General features: G+C 47.6%; 1 protein-coding gene across 2 annotated transcripts in view; it reads left to right on the top strand.

Moving 5' to 3' along the window:
* The window catches only part of LHFPL4 (LHFPL tetraspan subfamily member 4), a 57896-nt gene extending 44723 nt beyond the window's left edge, over nt 1–13173 (top strand). Inside the window, exons 2-4 of one of the 2 annotated variants that reach the window (XM_083725316.1) lie at nt 5008–5244; nt 9634–9650; nt 11358–12239. In XM_083725316.1, the coding sequence (XP_083581442.1) occupies nt 5008–5244; nt 9634–9650; nt 11358–11366 (263 nt within the window). In that variant the 3' untranslated portion in view covers nt 11367–12239. Of the gene's footprint in view, nt 1–5007; nt 5245–9633; nt 9651–11357 lie in introns of both variants that reach the window. The other variant, XM_083725317.1, reaches the window with a different exon arrangement.
* The last annotated feature ends 6896 nt before the right edge of the window (nt 13174–20069 follow it).

Below are 20069 nucleotides of genomic sequence, written 5' to 3' on the forward strand. Positions count from 1 at the left end.
CTAACCTAGAAATAGTACCTTGGATTAAGAACTTTGCTTCGGGATGAGAACAGAAATCATGCTTCGGCAACGCTGCAGCAGCAGGAGGCCCCATTAGCTAAAGTGGTGCTTCAGGTTAAGAACAGTTTCAGGTTAAGAACGGACCTCCAGAATGAATTAAGTACTTAACCCGATGTACCACTGTATCTAAAAACATACCGGTAATAAAAACACCAATCCTTAAAAACTTCCCTAAACAGGGCTGCCTACAGATGTCTTCCAAAAGTCAGATAGTCGTTTATTTCCTTGACATCTGAAGGGAAGGCGTACCACAGGAAGGGCGATTAGTTCCCTGTAACTTCACTTCTGGCAGTGAGGGAACCGCCATAAGGCCCTTGGAGTTGGACCTCAGTGTCCTGGCTGAACGATGGGGGTGGAGATGCTTTTTCAGGTATACTGGGCCGAGGCCGTTTAGGGCTTTAAAAGTCAGCACCAACACGTTGAATTGTGCTCGGAAACATACTGGGAGCCAGTAGAGATCCTTTAGGACCGTTGTTATATGGTCCCAGCAGCCACTCCTGGTCACCTGTCTAGCTACCGCATTCTATATTACCGTAATTATAGTTTCTGAGTCACCTTCAAAGGTAGCCCCACGTAGAGCACATTGTAGTGGTCCAAGCGGGAGATAACCAGGGCATGCACCACTCTGGCGAGACAGTCTGCACGAGACAGTCTGTAGGGTCTCAGCCTGCGTACCAGATGGAGCTGGTAAACAGCTGCCCTGGACACAGAATTGACCTGCGCCTCCATGGACAGCTGTGAGTCCAAAATGACTCCCATCTGGTCTTTTAGGGGCATGGTTACCCCGTTCAGGACCAGGAAGACCGCCACATCCACCCGCCCCCTGTTCCCCAACAACAGTAATTCACCTAGTGAGCTTCTCCAATCACCACAGGTCACTGGCTGGGTTTCTACATGTCCCACCGATTTTAAAGGTGCAGGATGGGGACCTGGAAAGGTGACGACAACCCTACACACATATAATAGCGGGTGATAAGCAGGTGGCTTGTTTTAGTTGTTTCCCTTTCCGTTGTTTCTTTTTATTTTCAGATCTTGAGCGTTCATAAATCTTGTTGATTTATAAGTCCTGGTGTCACCTCGAGGCCAGCATGTAATGTTCAGCTGTAGCAGCACAGGCCTGGAACATACCGTCAGGGCGGAATAGGAGGACTCTAAGAGCCTCTCTCCGGATAAGCCCTGAGATTGATATTATGGCTCAGCTGAGCTGCACATAATACGATTAAGGAGATGAACTCGGGCGGTTGGTCCCAACAAGATCTCGGCACCTGCAGGGATGTGAGAAATGAGAAATGAAAGGGCAGAGGCTGGATTTTCGTCAGGGGGTGGGTGGGTGGGTTGGCGGTCTGGCTGTAGGTTGGGTTGGTTCGCTCTTAGCGGTTGGACTTAGGATAGGCATGTAGTTGCGGCTGGATTTCAGAGTCATCCGCATCTGTAAAATGTAGCAATCTGTCGGAGAACAGCTAAGTTAATAGAAGAGAAGGAAACGCTCTCTTCCCTTCTCCTAACCAAAATGTCCTTACAAAAATCTGAACGTGCTGTCTCCTGCTTTGAACATACACATTTATTTCACAACAGTGGATGCTGTACAACAGTGGACAACCTGTTTGTTGAGCATCCATTCCAATGGGTTTGTGGAAAATTCAAGCGATGCTAAGTCACAGCAAGTGCCTTTCCACACTTTTTAGTGTGTATTCCTCTCACTTCCCTTCTTGCAAAATGTCCAACCTTTGAGAAAGAGGTTTTGTTACACTAGACCTCTCAAGTCAGCTACCATTGCGCAACCTGAATTTGCCAGGATGCAGTGGAATCACACCCCAAAATAGCAGCACTCTGGAAGTGCCCTAAAACAATCTAACATTCATATTGGTTTGTTTGTTTGTTTAAATTATTGTTGTTGTTGTTGTTGTTATTGTTGTTGTTATTATTATTATTATTATTATTATTATTATTTCTATTGTTTTATTGGTTGGTTTGTTGCCTAAAAAGGATATTCTTAATGTCTGATGTTTTGTTGTGTTTTTATATTCTTCTTCTTTGGCAATCACTCGTAGCCGAGTAAGATTGTCTTCCATGAACATGGCCTTAACAGTGAGTCCGTAAGTGACTGTGGAGGCCAATTCTGGTTCCACACGTCCTTCCACAGTGGGGACATAGCTTTCTGGAAGTTGATCATGGTGAGGGTTTGCCAAGTGTGGTTTCCTCTTAGCATGTTTCTCCCTTTCGTCCTGAGTTTGAGTGTCTTCAAAGCCCATGACACCATTGGTAAAGGCTGTTCTCCAATTGGTGCACTCGCAGGCCATTGTTTCCCACTTGTCAGTGTTTATACTACATTTTTTTAGATTTACCTTGAGAGAGTCCTTGAACCTCTTTTGTTGACCACCAGCATTACACTTAGCATTTTTAAGTTCGGAATAGAGTACAGTAGTTGTGTTTTTATATGTGCTGTAAGCCGCCCAGAGTGGCTGGGGAAACCCAGCCAGGTGGGCAGGATAGAGCCATTTAGGTCGACTTAATTATTTTAAAAGGTGGAAAATACAGTGTCTTCTTTAGTTATAGGTTTTTAAACCTCTCCCATCCTCTCCCACCCCAGCCTCTGCCCGAACCTCCTTAGCTGAGATTTTAAAAGAATTCCCCTCCTCCCCTTGCTCTGTGTTGTACCTGAGTGTGTGTGTGTGTGTGTGTGTGTGTGTGTGTGTGTGTGTGTATAAGCATCTTGTCAAGGTAAGAATAGCTGGGATGATGACTCACATTCCTGTCTGGTTCTAGCTAATGAGCATCCTTCCGCACACCCAGTGCAGGTTTCATATGTCTCCAACCAGGCTTGTTCCTCCCTCCACATTCAGCCCAGGCAGAGGTCCCACAACTGAGGTTGTGCTACAAAAGCAGAGGGTGGTCTACAGGGGAGGGTGTAAACACAACACCCCACACTGTATCAGCAGCACACAATCTGGTGAACGAGGCCTGGGCCTCTGGCGGAGTGGGGTGGCGATGGGGAAGCTGCAGCCTCCTCTCTTCTTTATCCTCAACCCCGTGACGCAGTCTGACCGACTGCTGAAAATGAGTTGGAGTCAATCAAGCACCTCAATATGAATGAACAAAAAGGAACTCTTTGGCTGCTGTCATGCAGGGGAAAAAAGCCTCTGGCTGTAGGATCCCACACAGCGGAAACAGGCAAAGCAGATTATGCAGACAAAAGCGTGGTCCAGGAGACAGAATATTCTATACCTGCGGCATCTCTTGACGGATGCCTATGCAAATCAGCCCACCTTTTCTCTTGCAATCCACCAAGATCGGGGCTGCTGGTAGCAATCTGCAGAAGTAATTAAAAACTAAGCGCCCCTAAGCACACAGAGAGCGCATTTCCTTTGCAAATGAGTAACTGTGGTTCATCGCCGTACAAGAGGGTTTCTATGGGGAAAGTGGGGTCTGCTTTGAGCGTAGGTTCAGCTCCGGCTCCTCGTTCTTCAGAAATGAAGCAGCAATCCAAGGGAGGAGAATCTATTTTGTCAACAGCCCCTTTCCCCTGGTGTTTAGTCTAAACATGCCTTCCTATAGTTAAAAAGGATTTTCCTCTTGGGCTGGTCTTGGTGGAAGACCAAGGTCAAAGCCACATCTCATTTCCGGGACCCTTTAAAATATTAGGAGACTGTTGTCCTATCTCCTTTCAATATCTCCTGTTAAATAGCTCAACGCACCTATTTTAGTCTTCCGTCATACATTTTTCCACCAAAGCTAAGGCTTTTATGTATATCCTACGGCACGACGACATCCTGAGAAGCTTAGCCTCTGTCTTAAAAAAAGGTTTCTAGACCTTATGGATGTAAGGATAGAACCTGAAAACATGTGAGCAGTACCTGAGCCCTCGGATAGCAGCTGAGTAAGGCTTTCAGGGGTCAGAGGGCAGGATGTGAATTCTTTGCCAAGCTCCTGGCACCGCCCCCCAGCATTGGGCAGAATAGATGCATGCATGCACGACAAACTTAAAAGTGCATAATATAGTAGTGCAAGTAGTGCAAATTCTGTTTGGTGAAGAATTTGGGTTATGTAAGCGAGCTTGAGAATTTGCATAGAATAAAGTATTGTTGTGAGAGTCGGAGGCTGAAGTGCTGGACTAGAGCCTGTCTTAATAGTCCCTTGGCAAAACTGCCAGGTCCCTCCTTCGTCGTGAAAACAACAGGTAAATGGTCCAAAAGGCCTCTATCTGTGCAACCCTTAGAACTGAGGAGGGTGACTTCCTTGCACCTACATTGGAAACCAAGGGCAAGGGATGATTTTGAGAAAGAGAGGAGCAGAGATCTGCCTCTGGGCTCTGTGAGTATCTTAGGACGCTATGTCGCCCTCCTGCTCGGAGAACGGATGTGGAAGCAGTGAACTGCAGCTGCCTGTCAGGAGTGTTTCAGCTGCACCTCCATCTATGTGCAGCCTGTATATTTGCAAACAAACACATATGTCGCAAAATGCTGAAAAAGCCTCTAGCAACCTCCTTGTATCAAGGGAACCAAACCTGGGTAAGAGCCGAACCCTTTGGCACATGGTTTGTGGGGGAAGCCTACCAGTATATACCGTATTTTTTGCTCTATAAGACTCACTTTTTCCCTCCTAAAAAGTAAGGGGAAATGTGTGTGCGTCTTATGGAGCGAATGCAGGCTGCACAGCTATCCCAGAAGCCAGAACAGCAAGAGGGATTGCTTCTTTCGCTGCGCAGCGATCCTTCTTACTGTTCTGACTTCTGAGATTCAGAATATTTTTTTTCTTGTTTTCCTCCTCCAAAAACTAGGTGTGTCTTGTGGTCTGGTGCGGCTTATAGAGCGAAAAATACGGTGCTCGCTATACGTCTTGCAGAGGTCCCTACTCCTTTCCAGACTGCAAAGCAGAGCAATTGATTTCAGCCCTGTTGCGTTAACCACATGCCTCCCCCACCCCTGTTTATTTCTTTGTTCCATCCAGCTCTCTGCCTGGTGCTGGGCTGCATGATATTCCCAGATGGCTGGGATTCAGAGACCGTCAGGGACATGTGTGGGGAGAAGACGGGCAAGTACTCGCTGGGCGACTGCTCCGTGCGCTGGGCTTACATCCTAGCCATCATTGGCATCTTGAATGCCCTCATCCTCTCCTTCCTGGCCTTTGTCCTCGGCAACCGGCAGAACGACCTGCTTCATGAGGAGCTCAAAACAGAGAACAAAGGTGAGTGTCGCTGCCCTCCCTGTGCCCCTCTGTGATGCAGCAGAGCTTCCTCAAGCCCTGAAGCAGATATCGGGAGTGCAGAAGGTAGAGCTTTGGAAAGGAAGTGTGAGGGCTCTGATAGGGTACCAGAGTCCTCCTGCCTCCTTCCCAAAGCATGGTTAGCACTTACCCAGCTTTTAGGAGGAGGTGGGAGGGTGACAATCCAGGGTGCGGCCCACGAGTTGTGTGTAGAAAAACTCTTGTGGCCCACTTGCTGTGAACAGTTGGGCTGCCCTTAGATAGAGGGAGCCTACCTTTCCTGGTGCTGTGGGTTAAACCACAGAGCTTAGGACTTGCCGATCAGAAGGTCGGCGGTTCGAATCCCCGTGACGAGGTGAGCTCCCGTTGCTTGTCCCTGCTCCTGCCAACCTAGCAGTTTGAAAGCACGTCAAAGTGCAAGTAGATAAATAGGTACCACTGCAGCGGGAAGGTAAACGGTGTTTCCGTGCGCTGCTATGGTTCGCCAGAAGCGGCTTAGTCATGCTAGCCACATGACCCGGAAAAACTGTCTGCGGACAAACGCCAGCTCCTTGGCCTATAGAGCAAGATGAGCGCCACAACCCCAGAGTCGTTCGCGACTGGATCTAATGGTCAGGGGTACCCTTACCTTTACCTTTCCTGAGAAATAACTTCTCTAGGTTCACCTTTATGCTGTGGTGAAGCACAGTCCAAAAAGGTGAGGAAGGGCACAAACCTTCTCCATCCCTGGTCCAAGAAGGGCATCATCCTCACCCTGCCACATGACCAATTTCACAAAAACCCAGTGCTTGCTAGGGTTCCCTACCCACCTAAACAGGTTGGCAGAAGTTGTCACGTGTCGTTTTCTTTGCAAGTTTGCAAATTGATATCTAGCACGGAATTCAGCATGCCGAAAATTTTGCTAATTTTCCTGCCTCCCATGGCTATAGATAATTTTAAAGACAGCCAGGGGTAGTTTGCGGAATGTCAAAAGCCAGCGGGGTGTCTGAAGAGAACCCGCCCAATACACACTAGCAAGGGGGTGGGCTTCAGGTGTTTCACCCCTCATTGCCTCTCCCCATAAGCAGAAGGAGACCTGCACGAAGGAAACCAGAGGCGTGTTTGTTTAGTATGTGCGATCTGTAGAACTGTGTTGCAGGTTTTTATTGGGTGCAGCGTGCATGCATATAGCAGATTGAAGCTGTGCCTTCAATAAGTGAAATACCTGTTACACAAAACAGAAGCAGTTCATTATATATATCAGATTTAGGGAAACCTTTGGCCCTCCAAATGTTGCTGAGCCGCAGCAAATATGGCCAGTGTTCAGGGATGGTGGGAGCTGTAGTTCAGCGACATGTGGAGCATCAAAGGCTCCCCACATGATTATATACACCAGGGATAGGCAAACTCGACCCTCCAGATGTTTTGGGACTACAACTCCCATCACCCCTGACCACTGGTCCTGTTAGCTAGGGATGATGGGAGTTGTAGTCCCAAAACATCTGGAGGGCAGAGTTTGCCTGTGCTTGATACACACACACACACACACCCCTTCATGATGAAGGCCAGACTAACTTGGATTTTCATCCAATACTGCTCCCACCCAAGGAAGTAGTTGCTGCAACGGCAAGAGAAGTTGCACCATTACGTTTACAAAAATGTGAAGCATGCATAAAATGCACATATTCCTGAAAATAACCTTTTAGAAATGCATTACGAGGCGAAAGCACTTTGCAAAAAGGTGTGCACGGTTGTAAAATGGTATACAAACATCTGTATTAGGAGAAACCCCTGCCAAAATGCTTTTGAGTTTTCATTGCAGTCCTACCTTGGTTGCTGAACGGGATCCGTTCCGGAAGTCCGTTCAACTTCCAAAAATGGTTCGACAACCAAGGCGTGTGGCTTCCGATCGGCTGCAGGAGCTTCTTGCACTCAATCGGAAGCTGCATCGGACGTTTGGCTTCAAAGAATGTTCGCAAACCGGAACACTCAGTTCCGGGTTTGCGGCGTTCGGGAGCCAAAACGTTCAAGTCAGAAGGCGTTTGGGATCCAAGGTACAACTGTATTTTTATCAGTGCCGGATTTACATATATGCTAAACAAACTATAGCTTAGGGCCCCACTCTCTTGGGGGCCCCCCAAAAAAATTAAAGGGGGGAAAAACTGGATGTACATTTCCAAAATATAAGATAAAAAACAAATAAAATAAAACCTACATACAGCAACGGTGGCAAATGGCTTTAGGTACCTATTAGGTCCATAAATTACCATATAGCATATATTCAACTCAAAAAAAACCAGCGACAATTTGTTGTTGACAAAGGACAGCTGGACATATAAAGGGCCCCATTACCTTCAGTAGCTTGGGGCCTCATCAAACCTAAATTTATATGGATAACAAACTGATGTGGAAATGTGAGATCTGAATTAAGACTAGAGAAAATTGAGAAACAGAGAGAAACTGAAATCGACGGACTTTCTTTTCTTTTTTTAAAGAATATTTATTAAAGTTTTCAATAGTAATACAATAAAAATCAAAAGAAAAAATAACAAAAATACAAAAATGAAAATAATTAAAAACACACAGAATTTCCATTACTTATTTTCCATTAACTTATTTCCCAGACCTCCTCGTACCTCCCTTTTTTGTATTCCAATTCAAATTGTTAGTTCAGCAAATCCTTATCAATAAATTTTAACCTATTTCTAAACCTTTTTTTCCATATTCTCTTAAAGCATTACAGCTGGAAACCACTTAATTTCTATCCGACATCATTCTAACATTGAAATCGACGGACTTTCCCATCCCCATCCCCTCACACAGAGACCATTTGTGCTCTTTAAATCAGCCTCCCAGCCCTCCACTTTTGGACCAAGGTGCATTCAAACTCCAGGGTTCTGCTGCTGTCACTCTGAGTCCTTTAGGCCATGGAGGGAAAACAGCGGCCACCTTCTGTTTCTGCTTCTGCTTCCCCTGGCCTTGCCGAGGCTTGGGTGGGAGCCAGGGAAACCGAAGGTGCCTAATTGGAAATGTAATTAATCATAATAAATCTCCTGGCCTCCGGGCTTGGTCCATCTGCTCGAATCAAGACAAGGCAGTCTCGCCAGCCGGAACCCAAGTACTTGAGCTGCTGCTGGGAGGGAACCGCGAGCCAAGCAAATCCCTGCTTTTTGTTGATGCACAGAGAGAAAAAACAAAATATTCCTTGTGCACACTTGTCCTGAGGTCAGTAGATCCTGCAGCAACCCACTCCTCTGCGGACCCTACAGTGACGGCTCCTGGAAAAAAATTACCTTCCCCAGGTCTTTTTCAAACAAGGGATGAATAAGCCACATTATAGTCACATTAACCCTTCCCCAACCCAAATTAAGCAGCCGTGTATCCTTTCCTTTGTTTGCTAACTTTGCAGCGACTCCTTATTCCCGAGCATTTATCAGCAATAAGTCAGCGATAATTTGCAGAGCTGCTTCTCCTGCAGATCAGGTGGATTTTAAAGGCAGAGCTTGCAAGAGCTGGTTGGAAGAGTTGGCAGACTTTGTCCAACTTCACATGCCATGGGGCAAGGGAGAAAAGAAAAATAAATATTGCTGCTGCAGCAGCAACAGCAGCAGCAGGAAGACAGCTGATGTCCTGTCTGCTGTCCCTCTGCTTTTTTGTGTGTTTTTTTAAGGAATAGCTGCACACTTCCGTGCTGGAGTTGTAGAGCAAAATAAAGTCTCTACCAGAAAAGTATTCCCAAATGAAAAATGAAATTAATCTTAAGTAATAAAACAAAAAGGGACGCGGGTGGCGCTGTGGTAAAACCTCAGCGCCTAGGACTTGCCGATCGCATGGTCGGGGGTTCGAATCCCCGCGACGGGGTGCGCTCCCGTCGTTCGGTCCCAGCGCCTGCCAACCTAGCAGTTCGAAAGCACCTCCGGGTGCAAGTAGATAAATAGGGACCGCTTACCAAAGGGAAGGTAAACGGCGTTCCGTGTGCTGCGCTGGCTCGCCAGATGCAGCTTGTCACGCTGGCCACGTGACCCGGAAGTGTCTGCAGCGCTGGCTCCCGGCCTATAGAGTGAGATGAGCGTACAACCCTAGAGTCTGGCAAGACTGGGCCGAACAGGCAGGGGTACCTTTACCTAATAAAACAAAAACAGAAAGCTGCAACACTAAAACACAAACTGCAGAATTGTTTAAAACAGAGTGGTAGTAGCTTAATGGTGCCCGTTTCTGAACATTTATAGCCCGTGATTAGGCTGAAAGTCGCAGAGCATCCATCTTGTGGCATCACACCCCATGAGGCAATCAGAACAGCCAAGAAAGCTTTTGAGTGAGGAAATAAGTCTGTTAGGGAACCCCTGGAAGCCAGAACTCAACCCTAACCTTTTCTTTTTATATTTTCAACAGATTTTGTTGGCACTGCGGTAAGTTCTTTGTGTTGGTGTGGCCTCGCGGCCGGGTCTGTGCTACACCTGTTAGTGGAGACCTAGCCTAGTTCTGTCGTGTCCCTGTCCACATATCTGTACTGTGTTAGGAGGAGACTACCCCACTTTTTGTCTTAAGAGAATGAGAGTGAGAGTGCGAGAGTTGAGTGTACGGACACACATTTATGTTCCATGCTGTCTCACCCGTCTACCCCTCTCCTCTTTGTCTGGGGAAATGGGAGCTACAAGTAGGCAGATTTGCGGGCTCTTTTTGTTGTGGCAAACCCCTGTCCCCCTGACTTTCTGTGCACATACAGTGCTCAGGATGTGAACCAGCCCAGGGGGGTCATGGCGCTGCATCACTGCAGTGCATAGTTCCCAACACTTCAAACTCAGACATCTCCAGTCATTGCAGCACCCACATCTGGTCTCACTATATACAGCTGTGAGGTTAGGATCTAGGCACACCCCCACATGGGCAGGTGGAAGATCGTGATGCCACTTCAACAACCCTCCCCGTCGTCTCTCACTCAGGGGAAACACCACCAAACCAAACTTCCCCTCTTCCAGGCTATCACCCTGGTCACAGGCCTGTCGCCTACAGTGCTGGGCCGACAATTCGGTCTCCTGACTTGGCGGGGTGCCTTGGCGGGGTCCCTTTAGGAACAACCTAAAGGGAAAACGCCCTTTGGTGTCAATCCTGCCTCACAGAGCAGAGCCCGTCCTTTAACTAAGGCAGGCTCTGAAGCACAGACCTGCAAGGCATATCTGCTACTAATATATAAGGAAGTTGGTGCCATTAAAAAAAAAAATGGTCATCAGATCATTTGCCCAGTCTCATACACAAACAGAAATTAGATTCGGATGCAGATTGGGTGCACACATGCAGTCTTGCACACAGGCAAATGTTTCTTGTTCCTTCAACGACATCACTGTGTTAGAGAACAGTTCAGAGTGACTTTAATTTAGGAAGTGGGGCTAAATTGGCACCTTTATCAGGGCCTAGAATGGTCCATCAGCCTCGGGTTAAGACGAAGCATAGCAACTTGAGCTGAGGGCTTGGTGGGGATCAACGTATCTCCTTTGTTAAATGCTACATCACAATTCTGTATAACAATTGAACTGAGTATTGGGGCACAGAACTAAACATTCTCAATTTCCTTTCCTTTTCTTGTTTCTTTTTTTAAAACATCACCACTAAGATTCTAGACCAAGCTTCCTCAAACTCAGCCCTCCAGATGTTTTTTGGCCTACAACTCCCATGATCCCTAGCTAGCAGGACCAGTGGTCAGGGATGATGGGAATTGTAGTCTCAAAAATATCTGGAGGGCTGAGTTTGAGGAAGCCTGCTCTAGCCACTATGGCTGCGAAGATAAGCTTGAAAGTGCCTAGTGAAACTGACATCTTAGAAGATTTTGAAGTGGGGAGGGCGTCCAAGAACAACAGCCAGGGTCACACATACCTCCTAACCCCTCCATGCAAATGGCAGGAAATCTAGCAGTTGTCAATTCGCACAGGGTACTATCCACAGAATTCAGCATTCCTCGAGGCAGGATTTGGGCTTATGTTGGATGCAGAATTTTAGCTGTTCTCTCCACCGCTGCCACCACCGCCCACCCCAAGCAAGAGTACATACAGCACTCCTATTGCCAGCTTCTGTGCAGTCTTGTTTATATTGGTGACGCTCTTGTGTTTTCTCCTCCGCAGAGGATATAATGTAGAAGAGGCAGGAGGGCCCTTCTCTCCTTGGTATCTGGATTGAACTCTCTCATCCTTCCTCCTCCCTCCCCACCTCCCTCACTGCCTTTCCTTCGCTGCTGCCAATGGGGGGGAAACGTCCAACTCGAAGCCTCAGAATCTGCAGACCTCACCTGCGTGCCACTTCCGGAGACACGTCCATCCCTCATGATTTGCCAGCTTTGGCCTCGGCCCCCTCTGCTGATTGGCTGCCGATGGAGGAGAGTGTGACACCGGTACCCCTACCCTTACCCCAAACCTACCACATTGGGGGACGAGGCGATGCGCACACTCCAACCTGGTGTTTCAAAGATGTGACGCCCCTGGGACTTTTTAACACGTTCTTTTCAAAGGGATTTCCCGGCCTTTCCGGGAAAAGCTTCCAGGGCGTTCCCCAGTACCCTCCTTCCCAAGAACCAACCAAGAACTGGTGCCAAGACGCTACCGCTGCAACAGACTCTGCCAGGGCCACCTCCTTGCCAAGTCTTTCTCCATTTTTAACCTTTCAGCAACTTTGCCCGCCCTTCGGCCTGAGACTGGCCCATTTGATACTTTTACATGTAAATTTAAATTGTCTCTGAACAGGGTAAGGTGTGCCCGAATCCCCACCCCCGTTCCCTTTGGGGATTTCAGCCACCAGAAAACTTTTGCATTCTCCACTCATCCTGCCCAGGTAATGCAGCTGTACCACGAAGGGTGCCGCCGAAGGGGGGACTGGGGTGGGGTGGGAGGATTGGAGTTGGCTAGCTGGCTTCTGTCTCCAGCCGCTGCTGTGGGGTGCGACAACATCTCCGCCTGTAGGGTGACTCCTCTTAACACTGAATGTAACCCTTGGGCCTGGAGAGCGAGCGGTGGGAGAGAAGCAAAGGTGAGAAGCAAAACTGGGGTTCGTGCCAAATAGCATTTTCCTCGAACCTGGTGTCTGCTTGGGGTGGGGGCAATGCTTTGCTTCCCTGCCTGGAAGCAGTATTACAACTCGGGAGGAGGGCGAGGCAAAGCAGGAAGTGGGTCAGAGCAGAATTCCAGATCCCCTAACTTGAGATATTATAATCCCATAGGCAGGAGGAATTTCTGGCTGCAGGAATTTGTGACCAAACCCCCCACCCCACCCTGCTCTGGCATGGTATTCTGCGTTGTAATTGCGAGAGGCAAATGTCAGCAAACAACTTCACGACGCCCTCCCCACCAGAACTGTGATCCTCCATTCACGATCCCCCCTGCTCTCGGTGGCAGCTGAAAACTAGGACAGAAATGGGTCTTCTTAGACGTTCAGACAACTGTGCCCCCACCTGCCGCCCCCACCATCCAGACAGCAGTGTAGCAGCTAACCCAGTCCCGGCGGTTTGAGCTGAATAGAGAGGTAGTTCCACCGGTGCAGCTATTTTTGCCCTGTCCAGCGTAGCCATTGAAGAACTATAAAACACACCTCCATGCCTCTCGCTAGCTGAAGCGGAAGCAGGCTTCAGGGCAGAGCTAGGCCTCAAACCTACCAGGAAGAGGGACCTGCAGAGAGCAGGGCAAAGCGAAACCTTGCCTCGCACCAAAGAGGGGTCCCTGGGTGGCGACACGGACGGACGCGCCATTTCAGCCTGTGCAAAAGCCCCCCCCCTTCCTTTCACACAGCCCACCAGCAGCAGCTATTGACATTATAAGGAGCCAGTAGGACCGTGAAGCAAGCTTAGAGCAGCTTCACAAAGAACCAAGGGCCTGAAAAAGCAGAAAGAATCTGCTCTGGGCAGAGCCAGATTGGGTCAAGAGGAAGGCGAGAGGAAAAGAGGGCTGGATTTTTTTAAAAATCAGAGAAAAAACCTAGAGGGAGGGCCTAAGAAAATCCAAACGGCATCCTGCATAGTAGTAAAAAAAAAGATAAAACAATTGACTATTTGCCTGCCCTGTAACGGTGCTCCCAAGATCTGTTGCTTGGGGAAGGCTGCATCACCTTGCCTAATGGCAGGGCCGGGCCTGAATTAGTGGCATGAAGGACCCGGTTGGAAACAAGCGAAAAGAGCATGTGGGAAAGGAGTGCATGGGCTCAAAAAGCTGGTGGGCCATGAAGGGCCAAGGATTGGGGGTGAGGGTGAGGAAAGGACAGCAGGAGGCCTGTGAATGGATATCCAGCTATTTAATAGCACCCAGGATGGAAACCAGTTGGGACTGTGGCTCTAGTGGACGGCTAACTCTTTTCCCAATACTATTTTCATGGTGACAATTCCTCCCTCCAAAGGTGTTTTTGGTCCCGCTGAGGGAAATTTACCTTTCCTATAGGTAAATTGCAGCTTTTGTGTGTGGGGGGTGTGTGTGTTGATATTCATCAGAAAAAACGTCACCGGAGGAAAGGGCTAATCACCCCAGCACCCATGAGCCCAACTGGATGCGCTCCACCCAGCCGCTAAAAATTAAAATTAAAACAAGGAGTTTTAAACAAATCACTGTGGGAAACAAGGTAAGAAACTGAGGGAAGATTCACCAGTGTGGGAGACGTAGCGCACGACGTAGCATGGCCATGTCACTATGTTTGCCAAATAATTAACACTTCAGAGGCCACTCAAACATTGCCAACACAGGAACCAAAAGGGTTGTGCAACGATAACCAGCCATCAAGTATCGCGGTTTATGCAGAAGTGAGGGGAGGAATGACATAAATATATATATATGTGAGGTTAGCCCTTCAGAAGCCACTCTTTAAAGTGACAGGCCTCAATGTATTGGGGAGTAAACTTCACCGAGCTCCGTGGAACTAACTTCTGAGTATCCACTGACACGATCGGCCTTTAAATCTCAGCTCTCCGCAACATTAGGGAATCTCAGCGAGAGAGAGGGACAGAGACAAACTAGATTAAAGGCTTGCCCGGCCATGTAGGCCCAGGCACATACACCCTTAATATTCTCAGCCCAACTTTCCCATCAGTCATTCTAGGAAAGTCCAAAATATAACCGGTAAAGGTTATCTGGTAGCTTGGACCGAAGGAGCAGCATTAGCCTGCTACTCCCCAAGCCACTAGGGTCCGTGAGCATACGGTCAGCCACCAGAGGACGTTTCCCCTACGTTGGGGGGCGGCAGGGAGGGCGAGTTGTGCCCTTGCACCCGTTACGTGACATGCGCGGGAGGAATGGGATCGACGGAAATGGCAAGATTGGTGGAGAAGGGAATACAGTAGCTGTAATATATATCTGTATTTTAGTACAAAAAAAAAGTTTGATACAGTGTTTCACAAAACCTTAACCGGAAAACATAAAAATTCAAGATGGATTGGATCGGATCAGAACCCTGTCACGTCACTGGGGAGCAACAGATTTATTCTTTTTTTTGCCTTGGGATTTGGAGGTGGGGAGGAGGGGGATCTGGCCTTTACCAGTCGCAGACTACGGATTTGCAAGGAAACACTTAGGAATGTGTAGGAATGGGTGATCAGAGGCAGTCTTGTAATGTCTTTGAAAGAGGCTAGCTGAGAAAATCTCACCATCACCAATCGGGCATTATACAAGGGTGAAACAATTGGTGCATGGGAAGGTAATGTGATTCAGCATAGCTCCCAGTTCACCATTTTTAATTTACATTTACCAGCTGTCGCCACTCAGCCAGATTTCAGCAGCAACACGCTCAATGGGAATCAATTAGCCACTTAACGAACTGGCTTCTTCACCATGCACAGAATTCTGCATGGATCCACTCAGCCTTTCTTGTCATGGCAGATTGTACGACTTGGCACTGAGGCAGGGACTGCAAGAAAAAGTATACCTAAGGGTTTTCTTTGCATCTGTAGGTGTTAAGATCCTAACAAAATCATCATGATGAGTGAATAAGGGAAAGCTGTACATTGAAGGGAATCCTGGAGGTGCAGTACATCTGCCCACATGCCACACACTGTAGTTTTTAAAGATAAAATGATCAAGGATATTATGGAAGAATAAGCCTTGCTTATGAAGAATAGGCATGGCTTCTGCAGAGGGAAGTTTCTGCATCATCAACCTTTTAGAATTGTCTATTGTTATATTGATTATAATAATAATTTGATTTATTTATTGCTAATACAGAACATCTCTAGGCTGCTTCCACATACAACTAAAAACAGCCATCAGGTTTCACAGTAAAATACGACACACATACATCTGACACAGCAATAAGCATGGTGATCACATTCCCTCAAATGCCCTAGGAGAAAAGGCATGTTTAATCTGGCACTAAAATAGTGTTTATGTGTCCAAACATCTGGGCCGATGTTAACATTGTATATTTGGACTCCCAAAATGTTTTTGACAAAGGCCCTCAGCAAAGGTTCCTGGAGCACGCTTTGTCACTGTAGAATAAGAGGCCAGGCCCTCTTACGGATCAGTAACTTTAAAACACAGAAGTCACATTGTAAGGAAATCTTTTCCAGTGCAGGCATAGGCTCCATTGGCCAGTCTGTAGTAAGAGAGTTGGGCTTAGCTCAGCTTCTGCTGGGAACTCCTCACCCAGCCCAGAGGAGTCAGACCTGCCCCCCCCCCCATGTGTATTGAGGCTTACAATTTATTTACATTGTTCATAAATGATCTGAAGTTACAGGCAAACAGAGAGGCAGTCAAGTTTGCAGGTACCGACAAATTATTCAGGATGGTGAAGGCAACTTGCTAAAAGCTCCCAGAAGATCTGGGTGGCCAGGCGATAAAACGGCACAACACGAATCAATATAAAGCTCACCCAGAAATTATAGAAACTCTTTTCGGGTTTAATTCATGAATTTTTGAATTTATTCGGTAAATTAGTTAATCTGAATTAGTTTGTCCCAAGTGCTGGACAAAGCCACACAGGGCTAGGCAAGGAGATTGGATATGCATGCTACTGATTCGGGGAGGCTGATGGTCTGGATGGGTAGACTTGCTTATAGATTTTTATTTTCCTGAAGGAAGGTAGTAGGTAGGTGCACGTGAGAGAGAAATGGCATGGGAAACACAGATCAGCATTGTAGAAGTGCCACTTCAGGTATCACAATTCAGTGTATTTTGTCTCTTACCTTGCCTTGCCCCTTAACAACAACAACAAAAGGTTGAGCTGCAGTTTGGAGAATTCTTAAGAGTGCCACTGAGATTAGTCCTTGCTCAAGAAGACATTACTTACGAGGTATTTTGCACCTCTCCTCTCTCTTCCTCTTTGGTTGAAAATAGCTGTTCAGAACCTGAAGGAAAGATTTGTGCCCTGAAAAATGCATACTAAATTTCATTCCTGTATCTCAGGCTTTAAGGGAGGCGTCACGATGTGACAAAGAACGCCAAACAGGCATGTTAAACCAAAGGGCTCTCATTGCACTGAACCTTTGACAGAAACTTCAGACTGAAAAATCAGATGAAACCATAAATGTTTGCTTCACTTGGCTCGGAGCAGAATTTGAGCTACACCTTCCACACCCAGGTAGGTTCTTGGTGAATGCCAGCAAATGGCCAGTTATCTGCTGTCTTGGGAGGAAATCTGGAAAGCTCACCACTGTGCAGTTGCAATCCCTCAAGGATTTTTATTTCACATTTATCAATCGCCATTAAATTCACACAATTGCCATAATGGCATTCCAGTTCTGCTCTTGCAGTTAAATGCGGAAAGCAAGTTGAGCCTTTGGTTCAAATTGTCCCATCAGCCGTGAACAAACTAGTTGGACTCAGGCAGACCTCAGCTCCTAACTGCAAAATGGGTATAATACATACCTTATGGAGTTGTCGCAAGAGTGACTGAGAAGGCATTGCAAAGAAGAATGGACACACAGTTGTAAGCCTTGTCATTGAAACAGCACACATTTATTTATACATCTTTCACTCTCATTGACCTGGTTCCATACAACGCAAACCTATCCTGAGATTCCCCCATTTGGTGTTAAGTGAGGAAACGGAAAATGTAAATTTTATTTTTTTAAAAATACAATCGTAAGCAAGCAGCACAAAAGCAAGCAGCAAACCTTTAGTATCCCAAACCACACAATATAACAAACCAGGAATATTATTGAAAGCCCTACTACAGAGACAAGACTCTTTCAAGAACTCTGGGGTCCATCACAACCTCAAGCGCTGTCGCTGTCTTTTTCCAGCTGCATAAATGGACAGAGCAACGCCTCTTCTGATAAACTTTAGTGAGCGCACATGGAGAGAATGGTTAATGTGAATAAGGGAAGAACGGGTGGGGAAGTGGAATCACTGCCACTGCATGCTTTAGTAGAGGTCTGGGGGACTTTTGGCCCCTTCCCAGATTGTTGCTGAACTAAAGATTCCTGCATTGATGAGGGGCTGGATCAGATAGTCCTTGGGGTCCCTTCTAACCCTATAATTCTAATCCCCCCCATCATCCTTGGCACCTGGCCGTGCCTGCTGAGACCAATGGGAGGGACTTGGGAGTGTTTGGCTTCGAATGGCAAGTGCGGGGGGGGGGGGGCAGGCCCAGCAAGCACCTTGTTGGGGGAAGAACAGAGCACTGCTCCCCTGCTGCCCTCAGGGATAGTTGAAGAAGAAGAGTTTGGATTTGATATCCCGCTTTATCACTACCCTAAGGAGTCTCAAGGGACAAGGGTGGCGCTGTGGATTAAACCACATAGCCTAGGACTTGCCGATCAGAAGGTTGGTGGTTCGAATCCCCGCGATGGGGTGAGCTCCCATTGCTCGGTCCCTGCTCCTGTCAACCTAGCAGTTCGAAAGCATGTCAAAGTGCCAAGTAGATAAATAGGTACCGCTCCGGCGGGAAGGTAAACGGCGTTTCCGTGCGCTGCTCTGGTTCGCCAGAAGCGGCTTAGTCACGCTGGCCACCCTCAGCCAATAAAGCGAGATGAGCACCGCAACCCCAAAGTTGTTCGTGACTGGACCTAATGGTCAGGGGTCCCTTTACCTTTACCTTTAAGGAGTCTCAAAGCCGCCAACAATCTCCTTTCCCTTTCTCCCCCACAACAAATACTCTGTGAGGTGAGTGGGGCTGAGAGACTTCAGAGAAGTGTGACTAGCCCAAGGTCACCCGGCAGCTGCATGTGGAGGAGCGGGGAAGTGAACCCGGTTCACCAGATTACGAGTCCACCGCTCTTAACCACTACACCACACTGGCTGCAGATAATTAAACTATGGAACTCCCTTGCACAGGAGGCAGTGAGGGCAGCCGAGTTGGACGGCTTTAAAAAAGGATTAGACAAATTCATGGAGGAGGAGGGCGGCTGTTGAGGGCTACTATAGCCACGATGGCTGTGCTCTGTGCTCAGTTGGAGGCAGCAGTGCTTCTGAATACCAGTTGCTGGAAACTGCAGCAGGAAGGGAGAGACCTCTTGTGTTCGAATCCTGCTTTCTGGTTTCCCACAGGCATCTGGTTAGCGCTGTGAGAACAGGATGCGACTGGCCTGATCCAACAGGCTCTTCTTATGTTCTTAAGAGGATCCTGGGGGTGAAGAGTTGAGTGTGATAGCCAACAGACACACGCACACACACAGCTGAAGTGTCAGCCTCAAAGCCCGTTTAACTCATTCAGCAGAGTTAGATGAGAGACTGAGGGGAGAAAGAATTCTGGGCCACTTCAGATTGCAGAGGGATGCATCATTATTTAATTTTTTTTTTTAATCCTGCTTTAATAATAACACAGTGGTACCTCGGGTTACATATGCTTCAGTTTACAGACTCCGCTAACCCCGAAATAGTACCTCGGGTTAAGAACTTTGCTTCAGGATGAGAACAGAAATTGTGCTCCGGCGGCACAGCAGCAGCAGCAGGAGAAGGAGGCCCCATTAGCTAAAGCGGTGCTTCAGGTTAAGAACAGTTTCAGGTTAAGAACGGACCTCCGGAACGAATTAAGTACTTAACCCAAAGTACCACTGTAATAATTTATTTATACCCCATCCATCTGGCTGGGTTTCCCCAGCCACTCTGGGCGGCTCCCAACAGAATATTAAAAACACGATAAAACGTCAAACATTAAAAACTTCCCTAAACAGGGCTGCCTTCAGATGTCTTCTAAAAGTCAGATAGTTGTTTATTCCCTTGACATCTGATGGGAGGGCGTTCCACAGGGTGGGCGCCACCACCAAGAAGGCCCTCTGCCTGGTTCCCTGTAGCTTCACTTCTCACAGTGAGGGAACCGCCAGAAGGCCCTCAGAGCTGGACCTCAGTGTCTGGGCTGAACTATGGGGGTGGAGACGCTTCTTCAGGTATACTGGGCCGAAGCCATTTAGGGCTTTAAAGGTCAGCACCAACACTTTGAATTGTGCTTGGAAACGTACTGGGAGCCAATGTAGTTCTTTCGGGACCCGAAAAGAAAAAAGCACACTCCCTATATGCAGTGAACTAGCACACCAGGGAGAAAGCTTAAACATAGTACTTGCTCCTTGATGTGGTACTTTCCTAGGTGTAGAGAGGACTATTTCATGTATACATATCCAGTAGAGGCTGGTCTATTGGAGCAAATGGAGCGCTGTTCCACCATACATGAAATAAATGACCTCATCAAGCCCTCACCTCCTCTGCCTTCTTACTTACAACCAGTCCAGGAGGGTTGTCACTAGCTGCCAGGTTCATCCTCCCTGGTCTCAGCGTTGCCCCTTGTCGAACTCTGCAGGGCAGAGCGTGAGGACACTAGAATTAGTGGGCTCTGCCAGTCATTGCCTCTGGCTCCACCTGCTGTTGGCCTCCTGCCTTACGCCCTACCAGTCCCAATGGACATCAGCCTCTACTTGCCTTCAAAATAGCGCGCAC

This window comes from Podarcis gaigeae (assembly GCF_964106915.1).
Source record: "Podarcis gaigeae genome assembly, chromosome: 2".
In the NCBI taxonomy this organism is placed as follows: Eukaryota; Metazoa; Chordata; class Lepidosauria; order Squamata; family Lacertidae; genus Podarcis; species Podarcis gaigeae.